This window comes from Anopheles nili, chromosome 3 (assembly GCF_943737925.1).
Source record: "Anopheles nili chromosome 3, idAnoNiliSN_F5_01, whole genome shotgun sequence".
NCBI classification, from domain to species: Eukaryota; Metazoa; Arthropoda; class Insecta; order Diptera; family Culicidae; genus Anopheles; species Anopheles nili.
This window is the reverse complement of record NC_071292.1, coordinates 43,469,354-43,485,477: the sequence shown is the minus strand read 5'-3', so window position 1 is coordinate 43,485,477 and position 16,124 is coordinate 43,469,354. Positions and strand designations below refer to the sequence as shown.

At 43.4% G+C, this 16,124-nt stretch overlaps 3 protein-coding genes across 3 annotated transcripts; 1 reads left to right on the top strand and 2 right to left on the bottom strand.

The window, feature by feature from the left end:
• Positions 1–716: 716 nt before the first annotated feature.
• Positions 717–3,575, bottom strand: LOC128726267 (CTD small phosphatase-like protein 2). Its single transcript, XM_053820064.1, has 5 exons — positions 1,725–3,575; positions 1,244–1,635; positions 1,036–1,155; positions 864–966; positions 717–782 (listed from the first exon to the last, which is right to left on the bottom strand). Exons 1-5 carry the CDS (start codon positions 3,573–3,575, stop codon positions 717–719), a joined length of 2,532 nt encoding a protein of 843 aa, XP_053676039.1.
• A 2,868-nt stretch (positions 3,576–6,443) lies between these two features.
• LOC128724384 (DNA polymerase epsilon subunit 4) lies at positions 6,444–7,144 on the bottom strand. The gene is made up of 2 exons (XM_053818110.1): positions 6,769–7,144; positions 6,444–6,706 (listed from the first exon to the last, which is right to left on the bottom strand). Exons 1-2 carry the CDS (start codon positions 7,142–7,144, stop codon positions 6,444–6,446), a joined length of 639 nt encoding a protein of 212 aa, XP_053674085.1.
• Positions 7,145–7,465: 321 nt separating this feature from the next.
• On the top strand, positions 7,466–8,018 carry LOC128724383 (uncharacterized). Its single transcript, XM_053818109.1, has 2 exons — positions 7,466–7,512; positions 7,580–8,018. Exons 1-2 carry the CDS (start codon positions 7,466–7,468, stop codon positions 7,995–7,997), a joined length of 465 nt encoding a protein of 154 aa, XP_053674084.1. The 3' UTR covers positions 7,998–8,018.
• Positions 8,019–16,124: the final 8,106 nt, after the last annotated feature.

Sequence of the window (16,124 nt, the reverse complement as noted above, 5' to 3'; positions counted from 1 at the left end):
TTGGTTATATTTTCGTCCGCTTTTAAGCATCCGATCCGGTGATTGGAAAACTGCAATCATACCGAACTAATCAACTTAACAGCAAAAGCAAAACTTTCGCACAATTCATCTGTGTGTGTTTTGATCCGTTCCTTGAACGTCGAGAGAAGGTGAACTTTGCGCCAAGCATCTACAATTATACTTCAGATTCCTACCAATAATATTGATTCAATCGAATTTTCTAATCTGCACCCCTCGTTTAGAGTATGGATTGATGAATCTGTTATGATGAGTTCATTTACGTTATGAACAAAGGTGTGTCTAGTTTTTAATATTCTTCTCTACGTAATGTGTGTCATTTAAACTATGTGCTTGTGCAAAACGGTATTATTATCTCTGCTTATCGTATCAGTTTAGTCTACTTTTGTATTACATAAATATGAATGTACTATTAACTCACACCAAGTGTACCGACCTCTTCCAACGTTTACAACTTTACACCGTGATTTGATTTGTTCTGTGTATGCTTGTTTATAGAGATTGCCTCCGTTAAACTATACATCATATGAGCTAAATACTACTAGAGTATGACCTCTCAGCTGATAATGGTTTGGAAAATACGACTCATGTAGTATTTGATTACCGTTCAAAATGGGCTTACGTTACGAAATGTTCAAATTAACTAAAGTTACTACACACTGCAAAAACTGCAAACATACTGCAAACACGCAAGCATTTTAGTCAGGCGGTAAAAATGAAAATAATCGAAACTTTTCACGAATATGCGGTCGAACGTCTTCGCGCTGAAACGAATTAACAGAAGCGTTAGAGATTATATAAGCGATTAGAGCGATAATAGATAAAACGAGCGAAGGATATCTTACCATCTCTACCAATCGTTCTAAAAATGGTAGAATTTTCATCAGCTCCGAATCGTTTTGATCAACAAACCAGCTTTCGATAGGTATACCGTTTTCTAGCTGGTATCTGTAAATAAGTTCACATTATTAAAGAATGACTGTTTCTTGGGGGTAAATAACAAAGTGCTATACCAACCCGAATGCCTGCGGAGAGTTATCGATGATGATAGTTTTGGCAAGGTCTCTGCCAAGAATGGTCAAATCTTTAATGTAATTCCCGTTGACTAGTACACAATGTTCGCGGAACAAACGATATCTTAAAGATAATAGAAAAGATAAAGATCAATTAAATATAGTGAAATTCACATTTGTTTTCCCAAATCGGAAAACATCGCTCCACTTACTTAATAAGCCGTCGATCGGGATCGAGTAGATTCAGAAGCTTATCGGCGTAGACGCGCTTCGAGGCGGTGAACAAAATCACCTCGAAGATTTGTGATACCTTTTCGAGAAACTCGCGGAAATACGGTCGCGTGCGTACGAACACTGTGTACTTGCACTCCTGAAACAGCACCGGAAACTTGAAGCTTGCGTCGGATAATTCCATCAAGCTGCAATGCACCAACGTTTCGTCCAGATCGAGCACTAAACTAAATTCGGGACTGGACCGGGTCTTCAGAGGAAGCGCCGGACACTTGGAGCGCATTTCACACGTCAAAGGGGGCAGATGTTTGATAAACAGATAAGGATCGAAAGCTCGCAAAGACGAATCATCATGTTGTCCGTCATTCGATTCCTGCAAGTTACAATAATCACAAAAAAGTAAATAAGTAATCGATCTTGACCAGCTGACATGAAAGTCGAGCATTTTGGGAAGAAACCTACCTCCATTTCTATGCATTCATTGTTTTCGAGCTGCATAGCGGCCTCGGGATCATCGCCGCACATGGGAATCGATTCATTGCATTCGATGTTGTGAATCAAAGATTGTTGTTCCGTTCCATCCAACGTTCGCTGGTGCTGTGGCGGGTTGCCGTACTCCGTAAGATAACCCATCGCACCTCCACTAGAACTGGAACCAGTACCATCATCCAACATCATCCCGTCCATGTTATGACCCATGCTCGAAAGGGACGTCAATGCCTTCAAGTTCTCGATTGCCGTCGTGTTGAGTGACGAAAGAAACGCGGAATCGTTCAAATTCTCCGTGCTGGACTGCCCACAATTTAGATTGAGTCCTGCCGCAGCTGCCGCATCTCCACAGCTCAGCAACGCCTGCGTTAACAGGGCGTTGTACGAGAAGTCCGAGTACTGACCGAGATCGGTAGCATTTTTGTAGTGCTCCTCGTCGAACATTGAAATCAAGTCAGAAGCTACCGCAGCGGCGGCAGCCGTTTGACTCGGTGAATAGCTCGATTGGGGCTGTTCCTCGTATCCTCCGGCCGAGAGGGATGAGCAATTGCTGTACGCAACTGGTTGGAAAGTCGAAGACAGCGAAGAAGCTACCATCGAAACGGCAGACACGGACGCTGCAAGCGATGAATTGCACGACGACGAAGATGTTGACGATGAATATGATGACGAGGAAGATGTGGAGGACGATGAGGACGACGACGACGACGAGGACATCGACGAACCGGTCGCAACGATGGAAGAAGCGGCGAGGGGAAATGAGGCGATCATATCGCCAGCAATTACATTAGCAGAAGACATGTCCGGTGGGATCGTGTCCGTGGTCGAATCAACCTCCGGTACGACGATTTCCAGCGACTGTGAAGATATGATTGCACTTGACTTGGAGCAGTCTCCCTCGCTCGAGGTGGAAGGAAGGATTGTATCCTCTTCCACGCTTCGGATGGCACTCGATGCCACCCGCAAACTACTAATGTCCTCAGCGGCAATATCGCTACCGAGATCCGCCGTTGTGCTGTCGCACTCTGTGATGCATTTTGAGTTTAACGGTTCCACTACTTCCTGGGACGAAGGCAGCGCCATCACATTGCTCACCAGTGAGGAATTCATCGGTGGCAACACGATCGGGTGACCAAGCAGCGTGTTCTTGTTGGAATCGTACGATATTATACCAAACTGGTTCAACTCGTCTTCGGCAGATCCTAGATCGTCGGTAACTTTTTTCGAGAACAAACCATGCTCAGCGGTTTCGACGGAATAATTTACACCCGCAGGATCGACGACATTCGCCAGACCGTTGCTAGGTGGAACTACTCCACCAGGTAAGTGCTGCGCAGGGAGGCAGCTAGAGTGCGTGGGTAATTCTTCAAAGTGCTTTTGACCGATAACAGTAGTGCCATCGAACAGCGTGAGATCATTGTTATCCTGCCAACAATTTTCCTTGCAATCTTCGAGGATCGGAACGCTCTCTCGGCTGCTGGATTTGTCGCCATCTCCACCACCGCCTGTTGCTGTCCGATGATTGCGGGTTCCTTTATTGTGCGCTCGACGAGATACGATCGACTTTGGTGCAACGCTAGACGTGGTAACACAGCGCACCACGATGGAACTCTCGGCTGTCGTAGTCGATACATCCGACCGGCATTTAGCAACCGACGATGGGCTGTTCCCCGGCGAACGGCGGGACGAGGATACTACGGGTTCCACTAAAGAAGTTTTCTTTGTCTTCTGGTTAGCCACTTTGAGTGAGGATTTGAACTTAACCGCGCTTCGAGCGCTGCTGGAACGCAATCGTCGATCTCTAGTTTCGCTTCGCAGCCACATTTTGACTGAAACAAAATAGAAACATAAAAATTTACTTGATTGAACGATACTAACATAAGGTACAAGAAATTATTTGCGCGCAATATTCAACTATATTACATCACACCAAATGTCATTTGTGTCCTTAGGATAAATGCATTCAAACCGTAGCAACCAACGGTCAATTTAAAAGGGCTAATGGGAAATCTCTCATATAAGCGCATGGTTTGCAGATAACAGCAACGTGGATCGTCGGTTAGGCGTTCAATCTGCGCGTGCTCCTAAAAGAACATATTTATCTATCTCTATGCCATCTTCGCATCCAGCACGTGAAGATTCTTGGACGCTTTATCCACAGAAGACCACATTATTTTACAACAAACCAGCATGTATCTTCTAGTTGCGAGACGAGAAAATCTATTATTAGACTTATTAGCGTGAGTAATCCGAGCAATACAATACGTACTCTCTCTCTCTCGCGTGCTCCCACTCTCTCTCTCTCTTTTTATCCTACATTTAACGCTCTTATTGCAGAGATTTCATCAACAGTTTCGTGCTCTCCCGCTCGCACCTGCATGAGTTATTTTTTAAATCGTTTCTCTTTATTCAAAAGGGTGTTTTGCGCTCCAACTATTCAATAACTTTCTGCGAATACTCTTTGAAGCCGGGCTGTTTACTCGATAAAAGAGCAGCACAGAACAGAATAAAAGAGAAGATCAGAAAATGATCGTTTCTTATGACACCAAACTGCTACTGCTATTTGATTTTTCTACCCGGCAGGCGAGCTACCATTCCAATGGTTGCTATTCTGACGAAGGAAGGAGAACAGATGAACAAAGGGAGTACAGGTAGAATAAAAAAATAAAAAATATTAAAAATCATTCCAGTGAAATGTAGCGAAACGCCTCTAGCTACGTGAGCGTGAACATGCACTCACTCGCTTTCCGTGGCGTGCACTGATTACAGGCGAAAGTGTGCAGCGAAAGAAGAATCAGGTGAAAAACGCGCACACACACTATCGCACGATTGAATCTACCGACGAATGTTCGCGGCAACAGATGAAATGCGCGCCCTCCGTGCTTGGGAGTAGCATATGCGTTGAATAGGAGAAACTAAAAGAGCGAAACCCACACACACAGAACATCCGATAAGCTTCTCTCGCTACACTGCGCGGATGCTGTCGAGGAAGTAGCGAGACGGGCGGCCACAAACAAAACGCGCTGACTTCTGTTTTTATTTTCATTTTCGCAGCCGAGTAGCGCGATATTTTTCTCTCACGTTGCCCATTCTTTTCACCACTTTCCCCTGGGCGGTAGAGATACAGCAAAACAACAAAATAGCTTTGTCGCAGGTAGCCCACAATAATGCTCGCTGTCCGCATTTGTCAAGTTATTCTTTGAAATTTGTCGAATACTGACTTGCTTGCACACCAGATTTTCGTGCTAATTGAGGTTTATGTTCTCACACGCGACTTACTCGTGCGCTTGGTTTAACACCACGTTATGCTTTCGCATCATCAACGCACTTGTGCAGCTCTACTTCACAATAAACAGACATTTGATTATAAACAAATGTACTGCTGGTCTTCTCCCTCGCTCTACCTGGGACGACGCTTAGTGCATTTATCGTACGATTTCACCGAACGCCCCAACGGCAATTCCAACCACGGAACCATTTTTTCAACGCTTGTGATATCACAAGGGAATATTCGCGGTTGATGAAAATGTAAAATCGATCCCGAACCAACAACACTATCGTGGCCTATCGTATTCTGCGGGGCGCACTACGGGCATGCCATAGTTCACCTGACGCTTTCCCGATCACAAACCGAAGAACGCCGCGGTCTTTTTTATTAGACAACTTTCGCGGTGATAATATTTTATACAACACAGAATCATTGTTTAACGTCTTTAACGAAGTAATTCTAACGCACGTACGGCAACACGGCACTTACCTTGCACGACACATCAGTTCAAAACATTTCTATCGCACGCATCACCAACCGTACACAGTCACGCAAACGCCGCCATTTTCTAAAATGATGCAAAATCAAGATACATAGAGCCAAGCAATCTGGTTTGACCCAAGGTGACTACAGCCAGTTGAAATTGTATTGGAACTTAATATTTCAGACTGCTTATTGAAAAATAAACATATGCAATTATACTCGCATGAAAAGTACTCTCATCCAACCTATTTTTACATTAAAAAATGAAAAAAATTTGGTTTCCCAACAGCATTATGGTACAGTTGAATTTCATCGATTTGAAATAAACTTTTGCTATTACACGGATACAGAAACAAATGATGAGCATTTTATGCAGAGGAATGGTGAAAAATTACGGTATCTTAAAGATTTATATAAAAATGTTACTTTTATTTCAGCCTAATGCATACAAATCACGAATTTCGAATACCAAAATATATAGAAAAGCCGGTTACGTCCCAAGTCGCAAAACTGATCATGAATTCCACCATAGAATTGTTTATGTGGTATGGTTCACGAGGTGAGATGGAGTTCATTTAGCATGAACTTATCATGCAAGATATAAATGTGATTTGAATTTCAGCAGCACGGGACAGCAATGAAAAAAACATCAAACTAAGAATTCAAATTATACAAATTTGCTATTTATATACACTACTTTCGCCAAATTCTGCTATGAATAGAGTTTGAGATAAAACTTACGCAAAGGACGAATGACTTCGAAAAACACATCAAATATCAAAAAGATACACATGGGTTTAATCTACAATACTGACCAATTTGGTGATGTTCATAGCATGCGTAAAGGCTAAATTATGCAATACACGATAGATGGTATGATATTATATTGTAATACACTAAATTAACATATAATCTATAATGTAATAAGCGGTTGATAGTTGTTAAACATTCATCATCCCTTCCAGGAATATCAATGAGTCAACGTTATCTATTGTTGCCTCAACATCCCTTTTACTCATCGTTTTCTTTTTCGACATTAAAGTTTGAGAACTAGCATCCTTTGCTAGCGTTTGAAGAAACAACTCCGAAGCTCTCGTAACTAAGAATATTGCTTCCGCAGATAGAATTCCGACATCAGGGTCGAGTTTCATTATTTGTTTAATGCGCGCGAACGGAAACTGAGCCAGCCGTTCCTCAGGAGAACCTTAAAAATAAGAAAAGGTAACTGTATAATAACACCCCATTGACGGTTTGATTTGACTTTACTTTTAACAACAGGTGCTGGGGCACCAGCTTCTTGGGGAACGCTAGATTCGATCACTTCTGCCGATAATTCATCGTTGCTCTTAGGTGCCTCTACTGAATCCACATTATCATCAGCAGCATTTGATTCTTCTGGAATATTTTCTTCTTCACTTTGTTTATCATTCATATCTTCTGAGAAGAATAGATCCGGCGTGTCCATATCTTGTGGGTCAAGTTGTTTTTCTTCGACACTGTTACCATTTTTATCTAATGGTACTGGAAATGTGATGCTCTCGGTTGGGATTATTGGAGTATTTTCCGCAACGGATACCGCTTCCTGGAGCGCGGCATCGTCCTGTGTGCCGAACATATCTTCAGAATGTTGTTCTTGCTCCATTGCAGTGTATATTTTTCCTGAATGCTGTTTGATTTCGGCGCCAAATCGAAACTGACATATCGAGCTAAACAAACCTTTGTTTTCATCGTGAACTCTCTTTTGTACTGTCGTTTATACCTTCAACAACCATTTCTTACAGAGATTCTTCGTGCGGTATATTTATTCACTCAATATTCATAAGCAATGGCATACGTTCGTGTGCTACGGTTTTTGAAACTCCTCAGAAATGTCATAACAATACTTAACAATAACATTGTGTAATTTTGCCGGATCTCATCGAAAACTGTGTGTCTGTAAACTGCACTGTAATTAAGTATAACCATGGCACAAATTGCAGCCTTCAATAGATGGAAAACAATCTTGATGAAGTGTGTATGATTTTTTGATTTGAAAGATTTTTATCCGTCATTAATCACTTATTTCGCCCCCTTACAGCACACATCTGAGCAGAGCGCTACGATCATCAGCACAATTCTCACATACGGCTGGAAATCAAAAACAAGAAGCGCCGACCGAAGAGGTCAATAATAAACCTATCAAATACTTTGGAAGCCCTGCATCTCGATGGACGGCCGAACGAAGTCGCAGCGGGCCCAAAGCACAAAATACTCCTTGGTTTCAACCGTACGTCGTGAACTTCAGTGTGGCTATATTTCTAGTGTATTTCTGCATCCTTCGAGAGGAAAACGATATTGACGAAGGCTTGGGACGATCGCTATTCGAGCATGTTCCTGGGTTGGAGGAAAAACAGCTGATCCTAAGCTACCATTATAACAAGGAAAATGGATTACCAACGCTTGATATTGAGCACAGAATGAAAGAGCTGGGCATGAATTTTGAAACTAGTAATTAAAGTTGTGCAAAAGAGCAGCATTATAAACATAACTGAGTGGTTTGTTATATTACTCAAAATAAGTTTAGATTGTTTAGTATGATGATTATCCTAGAAATGTGTATTTAAGTTTTCAAACACAGAAGTCATGCGAAATATAGCATAATACGTTACGATAACTATTTCTTTTCATTCAGACATTCATTTTCGCTGTAGAAAAGGATGAGTTAAATATTGGAATCTTGTGATATTCTAAGATATGTGATTTTTATATCTTGTTATATGTAGTGAAAGAAATTAGCTGCTTTCTCTCCCGCTGTGAAATTATGGTTTGGAATTCTGTTCCATAAAATATTAACAATATCGCTTTAAGAGCGAAATAAGTCTTGAAGGGCTTTAACTAACCATTCAACGAGCACCTTCTTAGTTGCAATACTCTGACCTCTCTTCAGTTGTCGAATAAATCTTTCGCCTTTCTTAGTTGCAATAGAACCCATAACATGTAATCGTTTGGAGTCCCATGAAATAACTATGAATTTGAAAGATTAATTCACACCAAATATCGAATTTAAGGAGGATCGGCCGCTTCGTTCAGATTGGTAAAATAAACTTCTTCATTTCTGTAGAAGTTGACTGGATATAAATCGAGCAAATATTCTTATAATAATTTCATGCGTTTTTTCTTCATTATTTCGATATGTTACAACATTATTCCGTAAACGCTACATCAAACAAATTGAACACGTTTATTGTTTTGTGTATACAATATAGCTTTATTTGCCGTTGTGTATACTTCACATCGTGGTCTATTTTGTTGTACACTTACGATCTAAATGCGGGGTATGAAATTCTTTACTCATCCATCTTGTTCTTGTTTCATCCATCGACCACAGAACATGGCTTTCTACTACTTGTCGCGTGCCTTCTTGACGTTGATCAACATCGGTCCCATGCTCTACAACAATCCCTATCAACTAATTTGTTGTTGCTACTAGCAAACATGAAAACGTTTGTTTAGTCACCATTTGGTGTAATAACATCCGTTAGAGCGCTCTCTCTCTTTTCTCAATAAATCATTAAACAAGCATAATATATTTTTCCAGCTTAAAAAAAAAGAACTGCATATAGCTAAAACATACATATGTTAATATAATTTATTTCCTCGCATCAAATGTAGTGTGTTTGTTCCCTTTATATTTTCATTCAAATCCACAAAATTGCTTGAAAACATGGAAAAAATACAGCTGAAGAAAGCATGTTCCTCTTCTTTGTGTACCGTGCAGTGCTAACTGTGTCTACGCATAATAAAAAAAGGATTCCTACACGCTATACAACATATCATCAAACTTCAACGACAATAGAAATGTGCTTATTTTTGTAGGAGTTCGTTAGGCAAACGATTTCCCGCTGACCCGCCGAATGGTGATCGCTAAGGAATGCAACGAACCGAAATGAGCAGTTGCATGCTTAGAAGTGCCCTTTTCCATCGGGTGTTGTTGATGTAACGATATTGGCAATGGATACGGTGTCTGAGGTTTCGTTTCTCGTGAAAATGGAACCACCAAGCATGCATGCTAATTCCTTATCGATCCAATCCTTATCGAGCAGCAAAACCTCGGGGACAGGTCCCGTAAAGCTACGTGAAGTTTTGTTTTTCTTTCGCAATTGTTTTAGGCCCCTCGCTTACAGTGTTCCTTGTTCGCTTTAGCGCAGTACAAACATTCCTCGCATTTTGTGTTTTCCCACGCGTAATGACGATTAAGGAGTGTGTAATTGAGGATAAATCGGGAAAAAAAGTCGCAATGGAGCAAAACAGATAGTGTATAGTTTAACAGGGAAAATTAAACGGAAAGTTCGATCCTCCGCCAAAACTTCAACTTAATGAGCCTTGGCGTGAAATGGGATGGAGAGTGTCACAACACGGTCGATAAAATGGTCCATTTATTGGCGATGTTCGTTCTCAGGATGCTGCCCTTGCTTGCTGGCAGCTGGCCTTAGGATGTCCTCAACCGAGCCAGTCCGATCCGTCCGCAAGCAGTCCCACTCCGGATGTACAGTTCCCTATTTTTGCTGTGTTGGGGCTCCGGTTTGGGTCCGTTTGCGGGCGATTCTTACTGACCATCTCGGCGGTTGCCGAGGCTGATCGGTGGGTGATCCACATCTCCGTAGCACTGCAAATAATCGATTACAGTCCGCAGCCAGCTACACAAAGATATCCCCGAAGATAGCAGCCAGGGTGATCGGAGCGAAAGGCGCACATGGAAGTAAATAAGGGGAGAAAAAAAAGAGACTTAAATTAGTTAAAATTCCTTACACTCTCCCAAACATACCGTGTGCACGTTTGATCGATCCTCTCCTTTAGCCCCCCTCGTGCAACGCTATTCATTAACTAAACGAGAACGACGGGCACAAGGGCGAAAATACAGTGAAAATAACAACAAAAAAATCCCCCCAGACTCGCACAGCCCCACGAACAACTTTTGCCACGGCAGAGCAGAGCAAAATTAGTAACGCATTTCATTCGAGCCAAAGGCGAGCGCACGGTTGAGGCTCAATGATACCGAATGTTATGATCGTGAGTAATTATTGTTACTCCAACTTACCCATGGGAAGCGGTTACCTTTCCGCGAGGAAAGCGTTCGATGATCGGGACTTTCCAAATTAGACCCAAGGGTGGCTCCTAACCGTGGACCTACAAACGGCAATTGGGTTTAATTTTCAGCACAATTGGCTCGAATGATTGTCTTCAATAAATGGTAGGCAAAAGCTAACGGCAAGAAACTTCATGAAATCGATCACATGAAGGGAAACCCCTCTTTTAACGATTTATTACAAAAACAATAAATATGTAACAAAAACTCACAAAACTGGTGCGTGGTGGTAAAGATGAACTGGTAAAGATGGTGCGATAAATCAAATCAAGACTTACGCTTGTGGGGGGAAGATTTGAATAATTTTCGCACAAACTTTAATGCAATTTGTACTTCGATCCCGTTCGATCACCGCACATTTGCGGTTTCGGTTCGATCCGTTCGCACACAGCGAAAGGGAAATGTACGTACGTAACGGATCCCGCGGATCGGATTGTGGGTGCGAGCGCAGGTTTTAGCGCAAAACAAATGCAAACGATAAGGGCCTCGGGCCCACCGGTGGAAGGGTGCTTTGGGCCACAGCAAAAAAAAAGCAAAAGAATCCGAAAGGGGAATCTACAAAAATTCACGCACGAGTGTTTAAATTGAAAAATAATTTTGCTCCACAGTCCAGAAAATTAATGAGTTTTCCCCCCCTTTCTTCGATCTTAACCGGAGCCCGATTGTTGCGGTGTAGCCCCCCCTTCGTTTGGCCCTCCTTATCCAAGGTGCGGGTGCCTTTATTAATGGGTGTCCCTTTCGGTGCGTGCCTCTCGCTCCCACAGTGCGCTCTTTCCGTTACCGTGGCCGTGGTAAACATTCTTCGTTAATTTATGCTTAAGGGCAGCGCATCATCATCACCAACACCACTACCGCCATCGGTAGGGATCGTGGTGGGATCGCATACCGATACTTGCACGTCACGGGCGCGCGATCGAGCTCTGCATATCAGCTGGCAACAGCATCAGCAGGCAGATCATTATTGTGCGGCCTTTTCCAACAGTACCAACCGCGAACCACGGAACAACGGACGGACGGACGGACGGATTGCAGAGAGGCATCGATCAAATTCCCTCCCCCCCCCCCCACCCCACCACCCACAACACCGTAAAAGCTGTTTCCAATTTTCATTGCCCACGTTCCCAGCAAGCGTTGAGTTCGTTTTATGCCGTGCAAATGAAAACGGGCCGCTGGAAAAATTCGCCGTTGGGCGTTGATAATTCCACCAGCACAGGGTGTGTGTGTGTGTGCTTTTCCCGCACGGGGATCTGCCATGGCCGTCGTGCAAAATTAAGCCTAAAATAATCGCGCCCCCCTCCGCCTTATCTAGCGAGCGGTTTGGTCTAGGGCGTCCCTTTCGATCGACATAAATTATCGTTTCCAACCAGTTGGTGCTCCAAATGGGTGCACACGATAGTAATAGGATGCGGGAAGAAATTACGAGCCGACGTTTAATGCCACTCGGTCAGCCACACAACCCCCGCCCAGGACACTGAACGGTCCGGGATGAGTTTGCAAAGGGCTGCAGGCTACAAAAGTGCATAATTCACCCCTTATAATAATATGCAGCACGGGCGGCGCGAGGGGCGAGCAAAATGAGGCATAAATAATAATAAGCAAAAATCAAAGTCAAAGCGCTTACACCAAACCCGCGCCTCGGCCCGGCGACTGGAAAAGCCACAGGGGAAAAACCGGCCGGCCCGGACGACGAAGAAAATGCACGGATCTCGAGGGGCGTTGGGGGTGGGGGAGAGTTCTTTCACCCGCGATCTCTTTCTCGTCTGCCGTCCCGCCAAAGGTCACGTCAACGATGCGGATTAAAATCGCACCACTGCGAACGAGTTACGATGACGGGCGGAGGCGACCCAAGCGAGCGAGTTTGCGCGAGACAAGCAAATGAACAAAATGAAATAAAACTTTTAAAAAAGCGAGAGAGAGAGAGAGAGATAAAATGAGGCTTAAGCCTGGAGCCTGGTTTTGCCGGGCTGGGGTAATTCACGAAATATAAATGCGCCTCCTGCGCGATCCGTTCCGCCATTAACAACACCCAAAGGAAGGAAATGTGCGGAACGAGCGCGAGGATGATTGGGTTTTTGCGGTGAAAATAAATGTAATTATCCCGGAAGGACAATTATTTCGGGCAGCATCAGCGAGAAGGTGGACTTTGGCGAGTTGGGTCTGGTGCAAGCGAGCTGTGCCACGGTTGTGGACGTGATTAACAGCACAATTTTTCTGCTGAGCTTTGTGCTTTTGAGGATCAACCATTTAGCAAACGCAACTTAAACAAAAGGAGACGAAAAAACGAGAAATAGGGACGAGAACTGATCGATCAGTACACTAAAGCATGTGATAAATGTATGTGAGCAACTCTTCAATACGATTTTTTATCAAAAAAAGCATTTAACACCATATTAAACCATTTATTCATCATCGACTTTACATATAAAGCAGCAGTTTTAGTGCTCCTTACAAAATAAATATAAAGCATATTTGTAATCGTGTTTCTTTTTTCAAACATCCCCACTATTGCTTCTTCCGCATGTTAGGAATAGCCACTAAAAGTCTCGTTAATATAAATTGTGCGAAAAAACATAACCAAAACAACGACCAAAACCCAACCTCAACGCACTTCGCAAAGCAACAGGAAGCGAGTAAAAAAAAAGAATAAAAAACGAAAAAGAATCAGCACTGCCAACTTGATTACCAAACAAAGAAACGGGGCGAAATAAGTTGGCGCTGATTTTTACCGGCATCCAAATTGAGAATTTTCTTCCAACCGCCTTGTCCCGAAACCACTTCGTTACAAGCGCTGGAAGCCACCAGCAAGGATAACGCCAAGGAAGGGTGTGCGCGTCGAGACGAATGTCCGGCCTCCTTCTTCTTTATCCCATTCCCTTGCCACCCTTAACAATTCCGCACCTTCGTATCATTGTCACAAGCATAGCGGTTCATTTCCAGCCAGCCACCCTTACGCCCGCAGCCAACGTCGCAAAGTTAATCCTTTAATTTTGCATTAATCTTCCCACCAGCGAACGGGTAAAATGCAGCACCGGGCATTGCAGGGTGCACTGCAAGCTGCATTCGATACTGTCCCCGGAGCTGACCGCAGCCTTGGCACGCCTCTCTCCCCACCCTCTCACACCCGCCACGAACCACCCGCTCGGGAATAAATTATTCCGAAACCATAAACGTATTTGGTTCAGCTGCCATAAGAAACCTTTATTATCGGGCATTTCCTTATTTTGCCGTGGTGGATAAATCTGGTTTTACGTGGCGTGCAGGCACTGGGCTCGCGAACGGACTGTCCACCCCCTTTTCTCCCTCCTCCTCAGCCCACCCTGGCCACAACCGGGATCCGGGCGGAATCCATCAACTTCTTACTTATTTCAAAATTATTGTAAACCGCTGCCACTCATCGTCCCTGTTTGATTCCTGATTTTCCTGCCTTGAGACCACCCCCCCCCCCCCCTCCACTTCCTTGTTGCCATGGAGCATTGCTTTTCCATTGCAGCAGCAGGCGGCGCATTCGATTCCCATTCCTGCGCTACTGTTTAACTTCGCGTTGTCTTAGGAGGCTGTGGAAAAAGGGCTCAGCTCATGCTTACAAATGACCACCGTTTCGCTTCATCCCTGTCGCGTCGATCGGACCGTGCATTAAGCATTATTCGCCGTGGAGTAACCGTGGTGACACTGCTTCAGGAGTGACGTTCTCGCTTCATGTTTAACCCTTAATGTTTTGTTGGTTTTTCTGATACTAAACTCAACATGTTTGAACGGAGATAGCGTATAAGTAAACGACATACAACACGAATGACAAAGGGAAATATGTGTAATATTTTACAAATTCTATGAGGAAATAACGCAACACATTCAAGGGTTATGATCGTGGCTGATCCCAGCACTTGATCGTGCTACCTATCATTATTATTGTGTGCTTTAGATTTTCCCGTCTTGTGTTTTTGCGCTCCTACGTGTTACGTTACTTGCAGAGTTAAAGTACTCGTCAGCTGAAGCAGTGGGTTGGATCGATCGAGTTAGTCATCCCTGCACGATCGGTTGGATAAAGCAAAAAATACTTGATCGAGAGGCTATCGAATGAGTGTTTGGCCATGGTAAATCTAAATGACAACAATTGGCAGTAAAACGGTAGAACACTCAACGAAAGATAAGCACAATACAGAGAGCGGACGTGACAAAAACAGTTATAAATTTATCCTTACGAAGAATATTCTGCAGCAGCAATATACTGTTTCTAACAATTGCCTTAACTGCTTTGAAAATGTCACCAACAAAATTTATTATATTAAACTGTTTTATTATACAATTTAAAATATATTAGAAGTTAACAGTTAACCCGATTTAAAATATATTAGAAGTTCACGGTAAGGTTTGTAAAACATTACTAGATGAAATTAAAAATTACAACAAATTAAAAACCTTCTTTTATATCAAACGATATCGTGTACCATTACAATTAAAAAGTTGAGCTGTTTCAATTTCGGTTAGATATGTTATAACTCACTAAGCCTAGAACCTTTCTAGATAAACGAATTCAACGACCATTATTTTCCTCTCCAGCCGCCCTTTCATTATCAAACCATCAACCACATGGCGGGAAGTTTTGCAGCAAAACAAAAAAAAACCGACGACGACAAACAAAATGGCTAGACAATCGAATGCAGCTAAACATCGTCGTTCGATAGGTTAAGTAGATTTACAGGCTCGTCCGCCACAATTCACAGCTCCAGCGCTCCAGCTCACGGTCGCGTTGCGTTGCGTTAAGCAGCATAAATCTTCGCCGCATATCTTCCCATCGGTCTGTGCATTTATGCGTTTGCCGATCGAGTAATAAGCCGTTCGCGAGGTATATACGCGATTTTATTTTTTTTTGTGTTGTACCTTCTCATCCGAACGGCGCACAAAACGACGCAAATCAAGCGCAAGAACTGACCGAATCGAACCATAAGGGCATAATAATGGACGCGTCTCTTGAGGAAGCTTCAGTCCGTTCGCCAACATCCTCCATCCGTTTGCCTCGATGCATGCTCCTATCGATCGACAGTGCAGTGCTTCAAGGCTCCAGGCTCAGATTCGAGCTCGATCGATCCTGGTTCTGACAATTCATCGCCGGGAATTGCAACGTGCTCTGACCACTGGTTGGATGGTTGGTTGGCCGCTGGTCTCCATTGCAATATGTAAAATAGTTCTTCATCGTCTCCACTCACGCTGGCACAGACCGCCAGCCTTTCCCTTCGACGTTGGGTTTGATTATTTATATTTTTCTCGTATTACTTTTCTATATGCTTTATTGAATTATTTTATTCCCATTGTATTCGAAGCTGCGTCTCCGTCGGCTGTTCCTTAAGCCTCACCCGCATGACAGTTTTTTTTCGTCATCTTCTTCTTCTCCCTGTCCTTCTTTCATTATCTGCGCTTCATTTCCGCTACCACATGGCGGTATTTCCCCAAAGGTCGGTTGGTTTTTCTCAAACCCCCGAAAATCGGTGGGCCAACTCCA